Source organism: Crassostrea angulata, chromosome 10 (assembly GCF_025612915.1).
Source record: "Crassostrea angulata isolate pt1a10 chromosome 10, ASM2561291v2, whole genome shotgun sequence".
Lineage (NCBI taxonomy): Eukaryota > Metazoa > Mollusca > Bivalvia > Ostreida > Ostreidae > Magallana > Magallana angulata.
Window position 1 is genome coordinate 21,929,664 of NC_069120.1, and position 20,521 is coordinate 21,950,184.

The 20,521-nt window shown below is 32.1% G+C and overlaps 2 protein-coding genes across 3 annotated transcripts; one reads left to right on the forward strand and one right to left on the reverse strand.

Moving 5' to 3' along the window:
- Positions 1–191: 191 nt before the first annotated feature.
- On the reverse strand, positions 192–3,464 carry LOC128165166 (UDP-N-acetylglucosamine transferase subunit ALG14 homolog). Its single transcript, XM_052829408.1, has 5 exons — positions 3,306–3,464; positions 1,749–1,903; positions 1,235–1,357; positions 1,002–1,061; positions 192–873 (listed from the first exon to the last, which is right to left on the reverse strand). Exons 1-5 carry the CDS (start codon positions 3,430–3,432, stop codon positions 703–705), a joined length of 636 nt encoding a protein of 211 aa, XP_052685368.1. The 5' UTR covers positions 3,433–3,464; the 3' UTR covers positions 192–702.
- A 114-nt stretch (positions 3,465–3,578) lies between these two features.
- Positions 3,579–20,483, forward strand: LOC128165165 (intraflagellar transport protein 74 homolog). 2 transcript variants are annotated; one of them, XM_052829407.1, is made up of 27 exons: positions 3,579–3,681; positions 6,516–6,716; positions 7,190–7,279; positions 7,645–7,703; positions 8,186–8,280; positions 9,054–9,127; positions 9,349–9,610; positions 15,334–15,401; positions 15,621–15,667; positions 16,246–16,294; positions 16,433–16,531; positions 16,654–16,714; positions 16,849–16,908; positions 17,005–17,066; positions 17,172–17,250; positions 17,385–17,507; positions 17,714–17,747; positions 17,865–18,015; positions 18,231–18,310; positions 18,474–18,527; positions 18,640–18,680; positions 18,814–18,870; positions 19,146–19,266; positions 19,353–19,516; positions 19,751–19,876; positions 20,088–20,148; positions 20,280–20,483. In XM_052829407.1, the coding sequence occupies exons 2-27, from the start codon at positions 6,547–6,549 to the stop codon at positions 20,396–20,398; spliced, it is 2,406 nt and encodes an 801-aa protein (XP_052685367.1). In that variant the 5' UTR covers positions 3,579–3,681; positions 6,516–6,546; the 3' UTR covers positions 20,399–20,483. The 2 variants fall into 2 exon arrangements, with proteins under 2 accessions (XP_052685367.1, XP_052685366.1); XM_052829406.1 differs by lacking the exons at positions 3,579–3,681; positions 6,516–6,716; positions 7,190–7,279; ... (2 more) ...; positions 9,054–9,127; positions 9,349–9,610 and adding exons at positions 14,881–14,956; positions 15,791–15,845; positions 16,041–16,118.
- The last annotated feature ends 38 nt before the right edge of the window (positions 20,484–20,521 follow it).

Sequence of the window (20,521 nt, forward strand, 5' to 3'; positions counted from 1 at the left end):
GGCAGATGGTTTAGGTAAATCCTATAGGGTGGATGATATTCTGAGACCTGTAGTTAGTATACAGAAAGATAAAATTAATTGTTCATTTTACAAGTAAGGTCGCTTGAAATAAAACCACTTATATCCCTTTTCAATAGAAATTGCATATATTAGAACACTAGAAACTGTTAAATAACAACAACAGTAAATACTTGTATTTTTAAAAAATCTTTATTACAGATTTTCTTTTGAAGTATTTATACAACATTACGTATTAAATATGCGTACATGGGTTTTCAATTCAAATTTTTTACTCCTGTTGTAGAGTTGAGATTAAAAAATGACCCTTGGATTGTAAAGATGGAATACTATACACTGAAACACTTAACTGTTCATATAAAGTGTTTTTGTGTTATGTCCAAATGTTTGAATCTGACAGTGGAGCACTTGCTATTTTGCTTTCATAATGATTTTGCTCTGTATTAGTCATAATGACCCAAATAATTATTTTAAGTATGCTCAAGTTTGTGTTACATGTACAAGAACAATCTTAACCTACTTAATGAACAGGTCTATTAATTCATTAGTTGCATTCATTCAAAGTCCAAGTATCTGACAATATCAAAATTTACAAAATGGTATCTCTTCTTGACCAATATCTTGCTGGAAGCAATTACTTATTGCACTTTCATGAAAGACACATGGCAGTCATGAGACTGATGGTCAGACAAGCTTGCCGATGTACTGTGTCCTGGGAAACTTGGTCTGTAGTGAGGGCCACTGAACTAACATCTGGTCAGCCACATAATACAGCATCCATGCTGACATGGACAGGGTGTCCACACGACATATGCTCTCCACGTACACAATCTGAACCCTACCCAGACGCAGTATCTGTAACATGGATAAACATTAAAATATTCAAAGATGCTTAATATATCTACCTGTAATTTTAACATTCAAAGATGCTGAATATATTTACCCTTAACTCAATCAAATCTCATAGGAGTTCAAAAATTTACCTTTAATAACAATCCTGCCAGACATATTGGAACACAGGTGCCTGGGCCATTGCATATAATCTGAAATTAAATTTGTATAATTTCTTTCTTTAAATTACAACACAAGTATTGACAAAGTGGTCCTTTCTGCAGTTTTAAACAGCGTAGTCATTTGATGAATTTGTTATAAATTTAAATGTTCATTTTTCTCATCCCTCTTTGGTTCTTTGACAAATATAACATAGAATACTTACAAGGTCAGGATTACAGCTGAAGACAACAGGAAATGATTTGAATAAAGCATAAAGGGTTGAAAGTACGGTACTCCCCCAGGATTGTGCTACTTCTCGGCTTCTGGGAATCAAAACCAAGGAGAACTGTGGACAAAGTAACACAAGTTTCAAAGCACTGAAACATTTCACTTACTGGAAGAGAAGCAACAAATGAAGCAACAACAAGCTGATAAAAGAACCTATTTACTTATCATGATGTGATGTACTGATGAAACTGGATCAGAAATTAATCATTGATTCAACAACATCATTCAATAATAGCTAAGTACCATGACTTGTAAAATTGCATGTTTGAAAATTTGATGAAAATGGCTTATTGAAGGCCTGTAAACCATTCAAGTAATTGAAATTTGATTTATCGATAATAGATGGACATATTTCATTAACATTGAATTCAGTCATTACCCATATATTCAAACTAGTCATTTATAATTTATCATTGTCAGTGGGTAACAATAAGTTTGCAATGATCCACCTCAGGTTTAGAGTTTTCTGTAATATTTTTCTTTTGTTCAAACTCCTCCACTTTCTGCTTGCTCATTGTATCAGTGTTGGCAATGACATAATACCGAGGACGGTAGTGAGGACCCAACCCAGACAAAAGGCTTAACATCTCTTTGGTATGTCCTCCTAGAAATGAACATCAAATCTTAAGTAATAGACAATATGAATTTAATTTAAATGGTAATTGCATGGTTGTTACTGTCAGAATGGTTTGATCAATGGTACCATATAGCTTAGTTGGTGTGACATCTGACTACAGATTAAGGGGTCAAGTCATAATTTCTCCCATTTCACGAAATCTGGTGCCATGTCCAGGATGTCATGGGCAATAACTCTTGTTATCAAACCTGGTCTGATCTGGTCTGTCATTACATCTTCTATCCCATTCAAAGGGATGGGGGATGTTGCAGTCTGACTATGATAGTTTGTTCATTGGCACTACACACTGTAGATTTTTTTATTTTATGTGAGTACTTCATTCTGCAATTCAGTTATGAGAATATAAAATCCTTAACACCAAATCTTACATATTTCATTTTCTTTACATTTGTCAAATAAAGAAAAGTGAGATTTTAAAATTTGCAAGATGTGCTTCTTACAATTTTATGCTGATATTAATACTCCATGTATAATTTGGAATCTACAATAGCTTACCATTGGGCAAGCATCTATACTCTGTCCCAAGATATCCTGGATTTACATTTTGCTTAATTGCATGATAATTATAAATACCTCAGGTTCAAACGATGTTCATTCAAAAATATGAAAATCTCCCAAGATTTCTCAGTCGAAACGCCCCTGTTAGCTTATCAGGTTTCAATACAATGCTAAAAAATGTGATGTCTATGTGAATTTTGTGTTGTAGTGATCCCTGATGATGAGGGATAATTGAGTGATGTATTCCGAATGTATTCCAAATGGAGAAAAGATGTAAACATTCCCCATTATAAATCTCCGTAAGGAATCTTTTTTCGTTCCTGTGAATTTTTCTGAGTGAAAGATGATAATATGTCAAGAAAATTATCTTGGAAATTATCCCTTTGAACTTTTTCAATTGCACTTCTTTCACAGGTATGTGTATTTTTATGAATCGTCCAAATGTGGTGCATAAATTTCTTGGGACAGACTATAACTACAGATTCAGGGGGGCTCTGACTGTTCTGTCATTATCACATAGTATTAGTAACATTCTTTGTATTTCAGCATCACTGTTTTAAACTTTTTTTATGACGACATTTAAACACAGCTGCCTAAAGTGCTGCAAAAGGCCAGGTTTCTTTTAAAAAAAATGAAAATGGAACAAATTAATTTGCTGTACAAGGGTAGAATAAATAAATGTACATGTAGGCTATATCAAATTAACATACCAACTATGGTTTATTAAAAATGTTTATAACTGCATAAGTTTGTATTGCTTTATCCAATATATTTATTATTTAAATAAATGTAAAGAATAAGAATGCGACACAAACTAGCTACTCCCCTGAACTAATTAAATATATCAAACTCAAGGCATATCTGAGTTTACCTGATCCCATCACAGCCAAAACCGATGCTGTCCCTTTCTTCTTATTAGCAGAAAGGTTAATGACAATACAAAGAATACAAATGACCAGCAAAACTGTACACCCGACTACTGTCAACAACAGCAGCATGGTTATATCTTTTGTTTGTGGATGTCGCAAAACAATTAGATTACCCCCTAATTTTTCCACAAACCTATTGTGATTCATAAAAATGTTATATTGCGTCTATTACTATGATTGATTTGTATGAAATATCTACTTTGGTCGATGAGCAGACGTTGGCATGGCATTGTAGATGCAAAGAATTACGACATTTGAGATTTCGTTTGTGATGTTGTTTACAGATATGGATTACGTGTCTTTACATCGTTATTTCAGGTAATTTTCTACAGAAAGTGATGTAAAGAGTGAACAACTTTTCACTGAAAATTAATTTTAAAGTATTTAGCACAAATTAAGTTGATTGATAAACCGTAAAACTTCACGTTGTTTAAAAACCGCCTTGTTCGAATTTCCTCACCGTGTCAAATTTTTGTGTGTATTTTTAAAACACGTGTTGGCCGTCGTATTTTATAAACTGCCATGTTGTAACAGTCAAATTATGGCAAAATTATTTTATTCTTTATATTTTTGTCATATGTCATCAAAATTATAATGTAACTGGTATCATTAAGTATAATTTTAATTTTATCCATTATTGGTTTACAACAGTAAACCAATATTTCTTTCTGGAACTTTCTGGAATTTTATTCATGAAAAATCCTACTACTGTCTTGTTTTTACAGATAACATTGTATAAACTGTCCTAAGATGTCAGTAACTATTGCACAAATATTTGGTATAAATTTTTAATTCAACTCGTTTCAAATTGTGTTAAGACTACTGGCGTGCGACCAGTTCTCGCCGAGTACCATTTCTCGCCAGTACATTGTGACGTCATTTTATCAACACTTAAAATTATAGACGAAAAATGACGTCACAATATACTGGCGAGAAATGGTACGCGGCGAGAACTGGTCGCACGCCAGTATAGTAAATAAAATGCTATTCTTTAGCAGTGTCTGCATTCGGACCTTTAATGCAGGTTTGTTTATTTGCACATAATGATACTGGTAAAAAAACCTAATTAAATGCCTCTTAGGCTCAATCTAGCATGAGGTGAAGACATTTGTCACATTTACAGTGTAATTGATATCAATGAAAGTGTGTTAAGTAATACATGTACCTACTTACTATAAAAAATAGCATTTTGATTTGTTAAAACAAATAAATTATGGCTCTGTTTTGCAGGCGCCATAAAGTGTTCAATCTTTTTGTGTGACCTTCAGTTCGTCTGTCAGTCTGAGATCACATGTCCAGGACATATCTTCTCTTCCCTTGGCCCAATCTGGTTCATACTTTACTTACAGAGTGCCTTTTCGTAAAGAGTGAGCAGTGACCATGAACCAAGTTTCTAGGTTTAAGGTTAAGGTTAAGGACTTAAAGGTCATAGCAGAAATCCAAAAAATCTTTGTCTGGTTCATATATTCTCTCCCCTCGATCGTTCCAATCTGGCTTACACTTCATCTATAGAGTGTTGTTGGTCAAAGAGTGCAGTGGCCTTGGGTGAAGTTTCTAGGTCAAAGACAAGGTCATATAAGATCTCACCAAAAAAAAAATCAGAGGTATTTATACCCCCCTCCCTAGCCTATCTGGATTATACTAGGCTTACACTTTCTGTTTTGGGTAAAGGATGTGCAGTAACCTTAAACCAAGTTTCAAAGACAAATGTGAAGGTCATTGCAGATCTCTTTAAAATCAAGTTTTAGTCTACAAATTATTACTCTTTGGCTTAATCTTGCTCATATTAAACCTGAAAAAGCCTGTTGGTAAAGGCTTACCTTCAAGTTAAAAATTTTAAGTATATAACATTCCACAAGTTGTGTGGGGTGTAAAGTTTTGGGCCAATCTGTCAGTCAGTCCTTTATACTTTTAAGTGTTCCTAAACTGAGCTGCACTATACTGAATCTTTGTAGATATTTAGGTCAAAATATATACCATTAGATGTGCATATTATAAGGTCTGAGGATATTCTGATTCCATTTATTTTTTTGAACGTAGAATTGAATTTAGTGATGAGCATATAGACATAGAATTCAGCTTAATTGTTATAAATGCTTAGCCATGGTACTAATCAATAGTAATTTTTTCAAACATTGAAACAATAATTATTTCATTAAAATTGGTAAAAGATAGATCTTTATTATCAAAAGGTGTTCCTGTACATGTGTAAGTTTGGTGGTGATCAAACCTGAGAGAAGACATTGCCTTAAGATACACATTGATAGAAGTTACCTGTCCCTTAGTGGGCCAAAGTATATTGGTAAATGCACGTAATATGTAAGATATATATGCTGGTTATAACCTTTCATGAATTATCTATAGTTTTCTGTTAGATATTACCTGGTTATATTCCTGGTACCTGGTAAGTAGATTTCTAGTCCAGAACACATTCTTCATACACCGTCTCAGCACTGTCTGTTTACTGGGTCATACATCATTGTGTCACGGGTGTAAATCTCATTGTTGTCGATCTTTAGGTGAGGTGTATCTCAAACATTTTATAATTACAGTAGGTGTTGTGTAATTGAAATATGAATAAATAAACCTGATATATGGATTTCTAGAGAATTTCAATACAGTTTTTGAAATCCAGCACAAGCTTTGGAAGAATTAAATTCCATATGGTATCATAAAAATTTATGGATTTGACAGTAACCTTATAATCACAAATGTGCATATTAAACATCTATACTGCGCTTCTTTTTGCCATATGAAATACAGACATTCAGATACCATTGTAGTGGTCTCTGTTTATCTTTATTGTTTTGTTTATTTAAAATTTGGTTAGATTGAGTATATATACATGAACAGGGGATATGATGCAATTGAAAATCAATTGAATTATTGATAATTTGACAAATAATACAGTATTAGTTTAACATTCATTAGAATATACAAATGTTCAAAGGACATATACTCATGTTATTGTTTATTTATTAGTCAGTTTTGAAGGGATATTGACTTCAGTGAACCTTGTCACTGTATCTTGTATTAATGTATATTATACTCTTGTGTCGGTGACTTGCTATCACATGATAACACCCTTAGCTGTTAGTACGATACAGTCAACGATATCAAAGGGCACTGCACACGCTCTCTGTTCCTTGTAGGCCCAGACTGTGATGCCTCTCAGCAGCCATCATGTCCAGTGTTCAGTACATGGAGTTTGACAGCAGGTACTTGCCTGCTGCATGCATCAGTTTTCTCTTCTTTCTGTTCTTGTTCAAGTTTGCCAGTCCAAAGTTGTCCAAGAAAATCTTTGCCAAGTACAACGACCTACCTGAAGCCAGTAGAATTGACTGGGACACCAGGTATGTTTATCTAATTAGGAAACATCAGGACATGATTGATTATTGTTACATGTGGTGTCATGATCATACAGAGTACTCAATCTTTCAAAATGGTATCTTGATCTACGGATACTTTTGATATTTAGTGTTACAAAGGTACACGTATCTATTAAAATAGACTACATTAGAATACAATACATGTTCCTTCTATTTTGTTTACTGCTGACATGAATGGACTGTCAATTCATATAGAACATAATAGTCCTCCTTCATCAAGATGATGTATCATTATTCAAGGTTTCATTGGGAAATATGACACAGTGGTATTAAATAATAGCAAATGAATCTACTGAATCTGTGCAGTTCATTTAGGTTTATGATATGAATACATCCTATGTTTGAAGAGAAGACGAAGTAGATTTTTTCTTTTTAGTTGAGTGGCTTAATTGCCCAGATGTTTTTATGACGCATAATTCTGATATTGTCTGTTTCAGAGTCAATTCCAGTGTTCATGCAGTGATAGTCAGTTCTATGTGTGTGTATGCATATCTGTATGATGATGAGTTACAGACCAATCCCATATGGTATTGATTTTATAATAGATTCTAAAGAAATTTTTAATAAATGTGTTTGTAACTCATTCATTTTTAATGTAGTCAATAAAGTTTCCATTACTTTAGATTAATGACTATAACATAACAAAGATATTATACTGGTAGATTTGTTGTGGAAATACATTTTGCGAAAATGCCTTATGAAATCAATCAAATTAAAATTAGAATTGTAAAACTGCTCCTCTAGACTATGCATATTGTAGAGAAGTGGTTTTACAAGTCTTATTTTAATTAGATTGTTGTGAAATACAAGTTGTATAAATGTATCACTTATTTATCTATAGGCTGAAGATGTTATTTTTTTATGTACTTGCTTATAAACATTTTTTTTTCAGGCACAACAGTCCCACTGTAAGAACGGAGTGTGCTGTAGTCATGGGATACATGTTGGCCGGTAAATAAGTACAATATAGAGTGTTTATGTATATATTGAGAACATAGATAAAGAGAAGAAACAAGATGATTCATACGTCCTAGCTAAGTAACATGAAGAGTTACTCGAAATATCCTTGAACCATGATACAGTGCAAAGTTTATTTTTTAATGGGTTCTTAACTAATTGTACAACATCAAAAAGTACTGATAGTAGTATATGTTAATGTATTTAAATTCCCTCCTAGACTTACATTTTCTTTTTACTTCGCTCTCGGAGGCAGGGAAATTGACAAAGGATTAGATATATATATTTTAGATATAAAATATCTTGTGTTGTATCAACAACAACAAAATAATGCATAGAGTAATTCATTTTCAATAGCAATTTTTTGGAGCCTTATTCTGATAAAAATATTTAGTTGTTTGATATATAATCTACCAGTATTAGACTTATAGCAATGATACTGACTATTTCTAACTTGACTACATTTACAATTACAGATGCAGTGATAATGACAATCTATTACAAGCAGATTGGTGAAGTTTTCTTCTATTTCCATCATGCAGCTTCAATATATGCTTACTATTATGTTGTGGTGAGAACCTATATTGGAGTATATTGCAATTTTTCACACAGAAATTAATGGATTGAAATTTTGGATACTATGACATACATATTTACATTAGAGTCTTAATAAATTAAAAGTGAATTTCCTATTTCAACCAGAAAAATGAGGTTGCAGTAATTACCATGTATATAGGAAAAACATTTCAATTTGTTTTATTACTGTAGATTCCTAATTAAATGTGAGGAATTAATACCCGCGTAAAATCGCAAGGAGCACCCTTCGCGAAAGTTAAAATCTCGCCATTATTTTTTTTTGAGCTGAGAACTATGAGAAATAAAGATAAAAGTTCCGCGTTGGCGATTTTATATTCTCGCGATGTGATACAAAACTGCGGGATCGCGAAATTAAGTACCCGCGTAATATAAGGAATATACAGTATTTAAAATTGCTTTCACTTGGCCCAGCAGATGACCCCTTCTGAGATGTTTAAAATAAACTAAATACAGATTGAAAAAAAAAAACCCAAAAAACATGCTATTAATTATTACTGGTAGGATTACATGATTTAGGGTCAGTCAATTAACAAGAAACACACTATTTTATTACGGCCTGACAGCTTTAATGCCTGATTTACTCATTGGAATAAATGGCTGCTTTTTGCTAACATGCTTTCACTGCAGGGATTATATTTTGATCAGAACATTGCTAACAGGTCACACTAATCCATTTACATGTACATTCTAATTTCTTCCATTCCTTTATCTGATTTTTTAAAACTTGATATCTGTTGATCATTTCAGGTCTATGGAGTAATGACCGGTTTTGCCAATTATCGACTGCTAGCTGAAATATCCACCCCTTTTGTAAACAACAGGTACACTTGAATATTCTATCACATAACTATTATATCTACTAAAATGGGCTATAGCTAGAACCAGTAATTCTGTATGTTATAAATGTATCAGGTAGTACAAATGATATGTATGTAAAGGGAGAGAGATTTGAAACAATCAAGACATTGTGTTTACCAAAAAGCAAAGGGTGCCTTTGCTATTTTTCTTAACATTGCATTTTGCTTTTGTGTCTTTTTGTTAGATACTTTTTTGATGTACTTGGAATCAAGAAGACCGATCCTTTGGGATTTACCAATGGAATCCTAATGACGCTGTCCTTTTTCGCTGTTCGGATTCTCGTAATGCCAATTTACTGGATGAAAGTTTACCAAGTGTATGGAACAGAGGCCTTTTTGAGAACGGGGCATGTCCAAATGGTCCTATTGGTGACCTGTGTTGTTCTTGATATCATCAACTTGTTTTGGTTTTATAAAATGCTAAAAGGTGTCCATAAAGTGTTAAGGGTTAATTTTGATAAAAATTACAATGATACTTCGAGAAAAATCCAGTAGAGGATTTTAGTTTTACATGTTGTGTTTATTTTTTGTTTCTGGAGATGAAGAAAGGTATGGAGTTTCCTGTAAACCCTGCTGTGTGCATTCTTTTCTTTATTTTTTTTCTTTTTCCTTTAAAAGGAATTTTGTGATATTGAGGACCATTGCTTTCATTTACATTAACTGTATGCCTTGAGTTCAGGGGAGGTTTTTCTCCCCCCTTTTTTTTTTTACTGAAGAGTCAACCATCCTCTTAGTAGGAAACTTCAGGGGTGATATAGAATACAACTATGCTTTGTGGCTTTGTTAGCTAATGTAGTTGTGACAATCTTTTATAAGCAAAGTTTTAAACTGCTGAAGGATATAAAAAATGCTTTTTTGCAAATTCCACCTTTTCTGTGTTTGAGTTCGTAGAATTAAGACACATTACCTACTTGCCATGATTGATTTAAAATCATTTCCTTGTTGTTTTAAGAGGTACTTTTTATGGAAATGTTTGTAAATGAAATGAGAAGTGAAAGATCATGTGTTTTAGTCCCAAAAGTAGAATAAGAAATGTTTAACTTTTACATTATTGCTGTATTTACTTCTGCAAATAATTATTCTGAATGTCAATGCAATATAGTGATAATGAAGGTTGTGAAGGTTTTGTGTTGTGAAATGAAAAATGCAATGTAATGATTTGAAAGATGCTATATGATTTATGAACAGCTCTGAATATACAGTCTAATAATCTACATTATTATGAATATACAGTATGTCTTGGGAGGGGGAATAGGGTTACAAAATATTCAAAAATGGGGTGAATAATAAGCCACTGTATATGTGTGTTGGGATTTTTTTAATGTTAGATGGTGGCAAACAATAACATATATGAATTTCTACATACTGTATTTTTTTGTCATGAAAAAAGTAACAATTAGATCATTTAAAAAAATATCCACATATACTGTGTTCCAGCAACTGAATTTTTTGTTACAATATGAAAAAAATAATTACAGTAAAATATGGTTATAGCAAACACACTTATAATGAATTGACGCTTACTGCGAAGTGATATTCTTTCCCTATGACTTTTTTACATGTTGTGAACTTGACAGTTATAATGAATTACACTTAAAACGAAGAAAATCACCTGTCCCTGGCATTCATTATAAGTGTGTTTTACTGTAGTGCTTGTATTAACATTAGGGACGTATATACTGGTACTATGTTATATACTGTAGAAGCAGAAATATTCGTTGAGGATTTTATTTCGCTATTTTCGTTTGCAGTATTTATCCAAGAAATTAAATTCATGATGAATTTCAACCAAAGTACACGTACAACTCCAGTGATTCTGAGTCAGGTTAGTTTGATGGTAGCTGCAGGACTGTAGCTCCCGGTCTGAAAAAATTCGGATGGACGACCTGGGAGCTACAGTGCCTCCCATAGTAAAAAACTGCAATTTACGGCGCACAAAAAATTGCGCTAATTTTGGACTGATTAATCTCATTTACGATCACATTCTGTACAAATATTTGATACCAAAAAAATTCCTCGGACATTTTACTACAGATATCGTCACTTCACTTGCCTCTGATATTCTTTTAAACCTGCAAATTAAAGTGGTGCAAGTTTGTTTACATTTAAAAATGGCGGCTCTCGATCTCGACGTAAATTAACATACTTCATTTTCCGAGGTCGGTTATCATGTTCAAGAGAAAGTCTGAGGCAAGTAAAGTGACGATAACAGTAGTAAATTGGCTGAAGATTTTAATGGTACAAATTATTTTTACAGAATTTGTGTAAAAATAAGGTTAATAAGTCCACAATTAGCGCAATTTTTTGTGCGCCGTAAATTGCAGATTTTTCCTATGGGAGGCACTGTAGCTCCAAGGTCGTCCATCCGATTTTTTTCAGACCGGGAGCTACAGTCCTGCAGCTAGTTTGATGGACACCTAAAAGCATTTAATCCTCATAAATACAGAGCTTAGAGATTATGATATGACGAAATTAAATTCCAACTAAATTGTATTTTATTTAAAAACAGCAAAATTTTATCCCAACGAATGTATGTGCTTCTACAATATATCTCTGATGAACATGCAAGATAGTACTAACAAAATCTGTTAGGATAAAGGCATAGTTAAGATTCTGATAGAAACAGAAGATCAATATTTGTTTAAAATATAGCTGCATGATGTATAATGGACTTCTTTTTCATTCAGCATCTACTATGTATGATTTTTTTTAAAGAGAAGAATATTGTTTATGCCAATGTGTTTCAAACAACATGCTACCTGTACTGTTGATAGAATTAGATGTTGTTGTTGCTGTTATTAAGATCTTTGAAGTTTAAGAGTTGGTTTCTTTGAGAAGGAGTCAGAAGAGTGCTGATAATTGCATTTTAGATGATGATGCATTTGTGTTTGTTAATGCACACATATTTCCAGTTGTTAATTCAAATACTGTTATTTGACACAATAAATGATAGTGAAATTCCTCATCGTGTTAATCAAAAATTTCATTTATTTTTTTCATGTCTGGTTTCAAAAATTATTTTAAGAATATTCCAATCTAATTGAAATTAGATTTGGAAATCTTCTCCTCTACATACATTGAACAAGATATTGTTCAGAAGGGAATATTAATCAGTTAATAAGATTGGGAACATACGTTTTTAGTGACTCTGATTTGGTTATCCATTCATTTGTTCTATATCCGTCAGCTGACATACATGGTAATATAATACTGGATATGATTATCTTTACATGCGTGTTTAAATTACATGCAGCCACGTGTTTTTGCAGTCATGATTCATATAGTTCTGTAACATTCTATTTATATCTATAATATGGTGACTTGTGAGTGAAATTTCAAATCTCGGTCTGTCGCATTTCAGCAGTATAAGTAAACACACAAAGCAGAATTTGATTATACTTCATTTTATTTTTTCCAAATTGATAAAATTTTACTCAATCTTACGAGTAAATCAAAACCAATTTTACTAAAATTAGAACATTTACGTTCCTGTATTTTTATACATGTTGCTGGCTTTAAAGCATGTTTTCTACGCCTCGCCACACACACTGACATAATTACCCCCCCCCCCCCCCTTTTTTTTCAAGGAAATGTGATATTAGCGAATTCAGAAATTCAGAAAACTTTTTGATCTACATGTATTTGTTAAGTTTCTCGAAATTTGATATAATGTCCAACAACAGGGGTGGTGATTAGGTCACCCGAAATTCACTCTTCTGTACCTAATTTCTGATTAACACCCTCCCCCTTTAAATATATTTTGAATGTATACATGTATATTTATATTTCGATGTTGTAATTTCACACTTAACGTTATAGAAAGATATTGGCCTCCCACTGATATAATCGATACATCGTCAGAATCCAACGGCTGTTACATGTATCCACTTATATGTTGTTGTTTTTTTCTTTTTAAAAATATTTAATTTTTTTAAATCTTGACAAGCAAAACACAAAGGGGGGGGGGGTCAAATCATTTACCATCAATTTTATCTATATGATACTTTTAGTATATCCTGGTAGTTTAACACTAAACGTTGCCCCTAATGATTGTCTCTTTTAGTTAGTTAAAATTTTTATATTATATCATACAGCATAAAAAATCGCCGATACTAAATCAAAGAAAATTCGTCATCGATACAGTTTCTGGGTATAAATAAATCTTATGCTGCATTTTAGCAATGAATATGTACGTCATATGTTTCCTATATTATAATTCATCAACTTTGTTTTTTTTAATGTAAAGGAAACCTGCCCTTGTGAATATATTTATGAATAAATTTAATTCAGTCTTTTCAAAGCTTTTATTTCAATATTTACCCCCATGTTTCACTTCATTTCATCACTTATACGCAAATGAATACAAATTTTTGTATGATTGTTAGTTACTAATATATGTATGGCACGCCAAATTCACAAAAATGAGCTAAACATAGTTTCACAGTCGATAAACTAGGTTTATCAGCTGTTAACTATAGTTTACGGATCCTAAACTATAGTTAACGATGCTTTTACTATAGTTTACATCTGTGAAACTATATTTCACGAATGTAAATTATAGTTTACGAATGATAATCATAGTTTATCTATCTGTAAAAAAACGTTAACAATAGATTTTGCTGATAAATATAGATTCACATTTGTAAATTATAATTTACAATCGTAAACTATAGTTAAGAGTTGTTAATTATAGTTTCACAAATCGTGAAACTGCATTTATCAGACAAATTCACAAAAATGAGCTAAACATAGTTTCACAGTCGATAAACTAGGTTTATCGACTGTTAACTATAGTTTACGGATCGAAAACTATAGTTAACGACGTTAATTTATATTTCACGTCTGTAAACTATAGTTAACGCGATAATCTATGTTTCCCATCTGTAAACTATAGTTAACACTGAAACAATCATTTGCGATTGTTTAACATAGTTTATCTGATAAATATAGTTTCACAATTGTGTTCACAAATGCAAATTGTATTATTTAGACATTATATAAGGCGCCAAATTCACAAAAATGTGATAAACATAGTTTTACGTTTGTAAAGCATGGTAAAAATGACAGTTAACTATAGTTTAGAACCGAAAACTATAATTAACGATTGTAAAACATAGTTTATCTGATAAATATAATTTCACAATCGTGAAACTATATTTATCAACTCTAAACTATAGTTTACGAATGTAAACTATAGTTTACAGATGTGAATCAATATTTATCAGCAAAATCTGTTGTAAACGTGTATTTCCAGACAGAAAAACATAGATTTGCATTCGTAAACTATAGTTTACAGAAACCTAGTTTATCGACTGTGAAACTATGTTTTGCTAATTTATGTGAATTTGGCGTGCTTTAGATTTGTAAACCGTAGTTTACTGATCATAAAACCCTATTTATCAGATAAACTATGTTTAACAACCGCAAATGATTGTTTTCAGTGTTAACTATAGTTTACAGATGGGAAACATAGATTATCGCGTTAACTATAGTTTACAGATGTGAAATATAGATTAACGTCGGCAACTATATAGTTTACGATCCGTAAACTATAGTTAACAGTCGATAAACCTAGTTTATCGACTGTGAAACTATGTTTAGCTTACTTTTGTGAAATTGGCGTGCCATATAATATATGGCACTATTCGACTTCTTATAAAGTACGAAAACACAGTTTGAATAAAGCCGAATGAACCATGGTTCAATCTATCTAACGCGCACCTTTTTTTACCCACAATTCAGTGCTTCCGAATTCCAGTGAATTTCCTGTCAACAGACAACGTTGAGAAAAATGTAAATATGAAATTTTACAGTTATTCAATTTTCATTTGCAATATCTTCCTACCAGTTTCAAAACATCAAATATATGGACTGTTTTTTTTTTAATATCAGAGAATCAATCAAATAACTTGAATTGATATGGATGGGAAATGTTTTATCATTATGAAAATATTTTTCGAGCTTATATATAAAGACATTGCAATGGTATTGGAAACAGGACAACATAATTATCACAAGTAGATGTTTTAGCGATAGCTAGAATTTTGTTTACTTAAGGAGAAAAAACTTTCATATCCTTCATTACTCTTGTTAATAATCACAGAAGACACATTGACACAACTACGTGACACAGTTGATAAAGAAAAATGATTTACTCAAAATATTTTTAGGAGTGGAAGAGTACCTACAGCAAGTGGCAGCCGACCAAGGACGGGGGCAAGGCCCCCAGGGACAGCAGGTATGATAAATCAGAGTGTTAAATCGGAGACATAAATAACATTATGTTATTTATGTGACATGTCTCTGGTTAAATGTGTCGCTACACAACATCGAATTTGTCAGAGCGGATCAAAGATCTGATTTTAATTGTAACTTTAATGAACTAGCATGTTGAACTTTAAGTTGTATATTGTCTGTTTACCTATGTAAACTTATTTGAATTTTATTGTTTTCGTAGCACCAGGAATACAACCTGGTACTGCAACTCGCCTTACAACTGCAATGGTAAGTTTTTCAATTATTAGATAAAATGCAGACAACCCTTGTGATATTGGCCCCTACATATTTTGATAACTGTGTACTTTTTATAATCAATTGAATTGTAAGATAGAAATTCCTCTTCTGTAGAACCCAGGTACAGCTCGTCCCGGAACTAGAGGTGGCCAGACAGGAGGGGGTGTTGGTATGTCAATTAGCTTAAAACTTAATGATTGTGAACTAAGGGCCTTTTTATGATGAAAAAAAAAATTCATTCATTGACTAATATCTCATTTTAATTCTTTTTTATAGTGGCTCTTTGCATTCAAATTTAATTGTATACCAGTAATTAGTTTTGATATGAAAATTAAGAGAGACATAAAAACAAAATATTTTTCAGCATTGTCATCTCAGATCACTGTGGTTGACAGGCCAATGACACAGCAAGGTTTAGGTGGAATGAAGACAGGAGTAAAAGGTATCGGTGCTCTTTACTTCCTCTTTTGTAAAACCATTTTATTTTTATGTTTTGTGTAAATGAAATGTTGAAGTTTTTGTTGGTCATGTTTTAATGAAATAATCTGGTATGTTTTATTACTACACAGGTTCACAAAGAATGGTCCAGGACAAAACTTATTACCTGGGTCTTATCAGGTATTCATAACCCTTTACATACTTGCACATGGCTCTATCGGTGCATTTTTAACACCCCCCTCCCCCAATTAACTTTCCTGTTCAATTTTATTACATTGAATCTATCTCGTTATTCTACATTTATTTTCTATTACACAGAGGGAAACTAAATGATTTAAATGCTGAAAATGCTAGACTAAAGAAAGAGATAGAAAATTCCTCCGAAGAGAATTCATCATTTCTTACGTATGAGAAAAGGTAGGTTGAAAATTTCTTTAAAAGGGATTTTTTTTGCAAGTTTATTTTCTTCAGCAAAGTTTTAACATTTCAACTTTATACAGTGTATCATTCTCATTGACAATTTGACATTATATTTTTAGAGCTGAATCACTGGCTAGTGAAATAAGAGATTTACAAGGGGAACTAGGAGATTACAACACAGTAAGCTGGAAATGATGGAGTATTTTTTTAAAGTCTTTAGTATTGAATACTAGTAATTTTCAAAAGACACTGAGTGCATGTACCTGTAACATGGCATTAAACACACACCAACATACGTTGTTGTTTTTTTTCAGCTTGTAGACAAACTAACTACAGATGAAGATATTCAAGATGTGGAATTTGACTTGAATGATGTAAGTGATTTGTTTTAAACAAAATATTTCATACATATCTATTTTATTATTAAACAACATTACCTGAATTTACTTTATTTTTGCTAAAATTTACAGCTCAGAGCCAATAATGAAAGAGAGGCAAAGAAAATTGAGGATTTGTTTGAAGTAAAGAAAGAGTAAGTCTTATTGTTGAAGCAGTAATGATATTTTTTATCTCATCTTGTTAAAATCATCTTTATTCTCAATGACATCTTATACATGTATAATTTTATCATTGATAGGAAAGAAGATAGAATTCGACAGTTAGAAACAGAATTGGACCAAGAAAAGCGCATGGCAGATAACTTGGTTAATGATATGGTATGTATTTAATGTGTATTTACTATAATATAGCCAAAGGACTAAAAGCAAACCGTGTTTGTTTGTACATTTGTATTTTCTAAGTACACAAGAATTCCCCCAAAATATCTAACTTAATTCTTTTTGTTTTCTAGGACCCGGACATGAGGCAGAAATACTTTGCTCTGAAGGACATGAATGAACATATGTTAAGACAGCTGGAAAAATCACAACAAGAGTTAGATGTACTCAACTCAAAAATAGGAAACCTTCAAGAGGTACTCATTTGATCCATTTCTTTAATTTACCATAAAAAGATTTTTTTTTCATAATTTTTTTATTTTAAAGTCCATAAAAACATTAGGATAGAACACCAAAAGAAAGGAGAAAGAATTACAAATTTTAGTAAAAAATGATAAACATTTAGATTTTAACAAAATATGATAAAAATACCACAGAAAGTGAATAATTTATATTTTTTCAGGAACTGTCAATGTCTCAAGTTAAACAAGAAGCAGGTATGTGATTTTCATTCTTTTGTTAAGAAATAATGGGACTTGTAAATAAGTTATTGATGAGCTTAGAAATTGATTTTGTAATAGTCTGTCTGTATAATTGATTGAATATGATTACAGTGAGGCTGTATGACCAGATTAACGACCTCGAGATCCAGAGAGATAATTACCTGGAGGAGACCAGGAACAAACAGTCCCCTGCTGAAGAGAGGGAGAGGCTGCTGAAACAAGTCAAGGAAGATAACCAGGAAATTGCCAGCTTGGAAAGACAGTGAGTTATCTCCTTTCAACATGTTGCATGTAAATTTTCTTTTCCCAAAATTATCTGAGTAATATTTGATATAACTTAAGTCTTTTTGAAATAAATGACAGGTTGTCAATGCATGTACCTATATCTATGGACAAAAAAAAATGAAAAAATCTGAATTTAAAAGGAGGTATTAAATGTTTAATCATCATTGCTAAAATATGAAATTGATTTTGAAGGACTAATGAACTAAAGGAGAAGATAGAAAATATTGAAGAAGAGATAAGACAACTTGACCTTGATATTGAAGAAAATCAAGGTAAATTCAATGGAGTAAAGGGAAACTAATGGTGAAAGCATTATTTAAAGAAAGTGAAATGTATTAAACTGTTTAATAGAATTTAAACTGAATAGTTTAATAGTGCATTATATTAGATCTTGGATATAATGAAAAATTCTAATCAATAATGTTACGTGTCAAGGGGAGAGAAATCAGAAGTACAAGGAGTTAAAGAAAAGAGAAGAAACTATTGATGGTAAGTTCTAAACTTGTATTTAGAATTTTAATTTCAAATGTGGTTTAGCATTTTTCTTCAGACAAATGTATAAATAAAACATTTTGATATTTATTTCTTTATTTTCAAATAGAATTTCTTAATAACTTTGAGGAGTCAAAAGGGCAAGAAATGGTAAGTTTTAAATATACATGTATGTTCTAAGAATCAGCTATGATTATTAGATGTCAAGAAGGCTTTAAATATTATTTTTAAGTTATCTGAAAGATAAGAAGTCATTAAAATTTGTTTATTTTCTATCATCTAGGAAAAACTCAAACAAACAGAACAGAATATTGTATCCCTACTTGAGCATACAAGCCGAGTAAGTATTATTACCAACAATTATTTCGAAAAGTATTAAAAAAAGCTGATAAAAAACTATGCATTGTATTTAACTTGGTTCTTTGATTATCTTTTGGCTATTGACTTGCCATGAAAGAGTTTAATTATGCACTTGCACGTGTGTAGGTTGAGGACCTAGTAAGTTATCAACCAATTAATAGGTTTGAACTTTTGTTCGGTTTGAACTTGTGTTTAAACCTACTGTATATAATATATACAATAAAATATGTTCAAACCACTCTGCTGTATTTGTAGAACATGAGTCGATTCACTGCTCTACCCACTCCCCAGGAGTTGGGTACCATGAAAGAAGATCTGGAGTTTAAGACTGGTGAAATGAAGAAGTCCGAACAAACAACTGTAGGACTAGCAGCAGGTATGATTCATCCAAAAGCAAAGTTCCTGTATCTTAACACACTTCCATTGTAAGTATCAGATAAAATGATGAATGCTTTGTTACAGAGAGTGACAAACTGCAGTCAGATCTACAGAAAGTGGAACAGCTGGAAGAGAAGATTAACACAGAATTGGCGATGCTCAAGGAGAAGACAGCCACAATGGAAAAAGAGCTAGAAATCTATTCTGACCTCAGCTCATTGAAAGAGGAGGCTGAGAAAAAGCGGAGGGTGGGTGTTTGACAGGGTTTTATTAATGAAATTTTGCTATTTAAACATTGTTTAATATATACTCATCTCTTTCATGTTTAGCTAAAATACTTCTTTTCAAAGATAATACATGTATTTCTGAAAGGGTGTTTTGTCTCACTTGTTGCAGGTTCAGATCATATTCTTTCTGTAAATCTCTACCTTTAGGTATTGGCTCACAATTTTTTCATTGTTTCAATGTCAATCTGTTTATAGAAATTGATGGATGACAGAGTGAGCTTGCAGAGAAGGAGAGACACATTCAAGAAGACCATGCAACAACTGACTAGTAAATATGAGGGCATGAAGGCACAGCTGAATGAGAATGAAACATTTGTACAGGTTTGAACTTTTACATTAGTCTGAGAGTTGTTTATCATTTTAAGCCCAATATGCAGCTTTTTGTTTGAGTTTAATAATGAAGCATCCATATTTTTTGCGTTGTAGTATTTTTCCTCACACATAGAGAGATTTATGAGAGTATTTTAATAACAGAATTTAAGTCACTTTAAAATGGCCCAAAAACTTAACCAATTTATCTGAATTTTGACAGCTTGGCAATTTGGAGAAGAAATGGCAACACCATGAACAGAATAACTTTGTGATGAAAGAATGTATCCTTTATTTTCTGAAAACATCAATAATGGTTCATGTATCATGTTTACTAGTTCTTCTACTGCAAGAGAATTGATGAAAACAAATATATTTTTGTTTTGGTATGTTTTTGCCTTAACTTAATTGTCAGTTATCAACACCAAAACCATGGAGTGTGACTACAGGGCCATATCCAAGAGAGTTTCATCCGTTATTTCCGACTTCAACACTATACTGCAGAAACAGATGGCAGGAAAAACCAGCATGTAGAGAAACATTTAATATAGACATAAAGTAGATCTGTCATTGTAGCTGTGATTATTTGTATTTATTGAATAAATCCGTCCATTTATTATACTTGTATCCTTTCATTTGTGTTACAGCTTAGAGGAG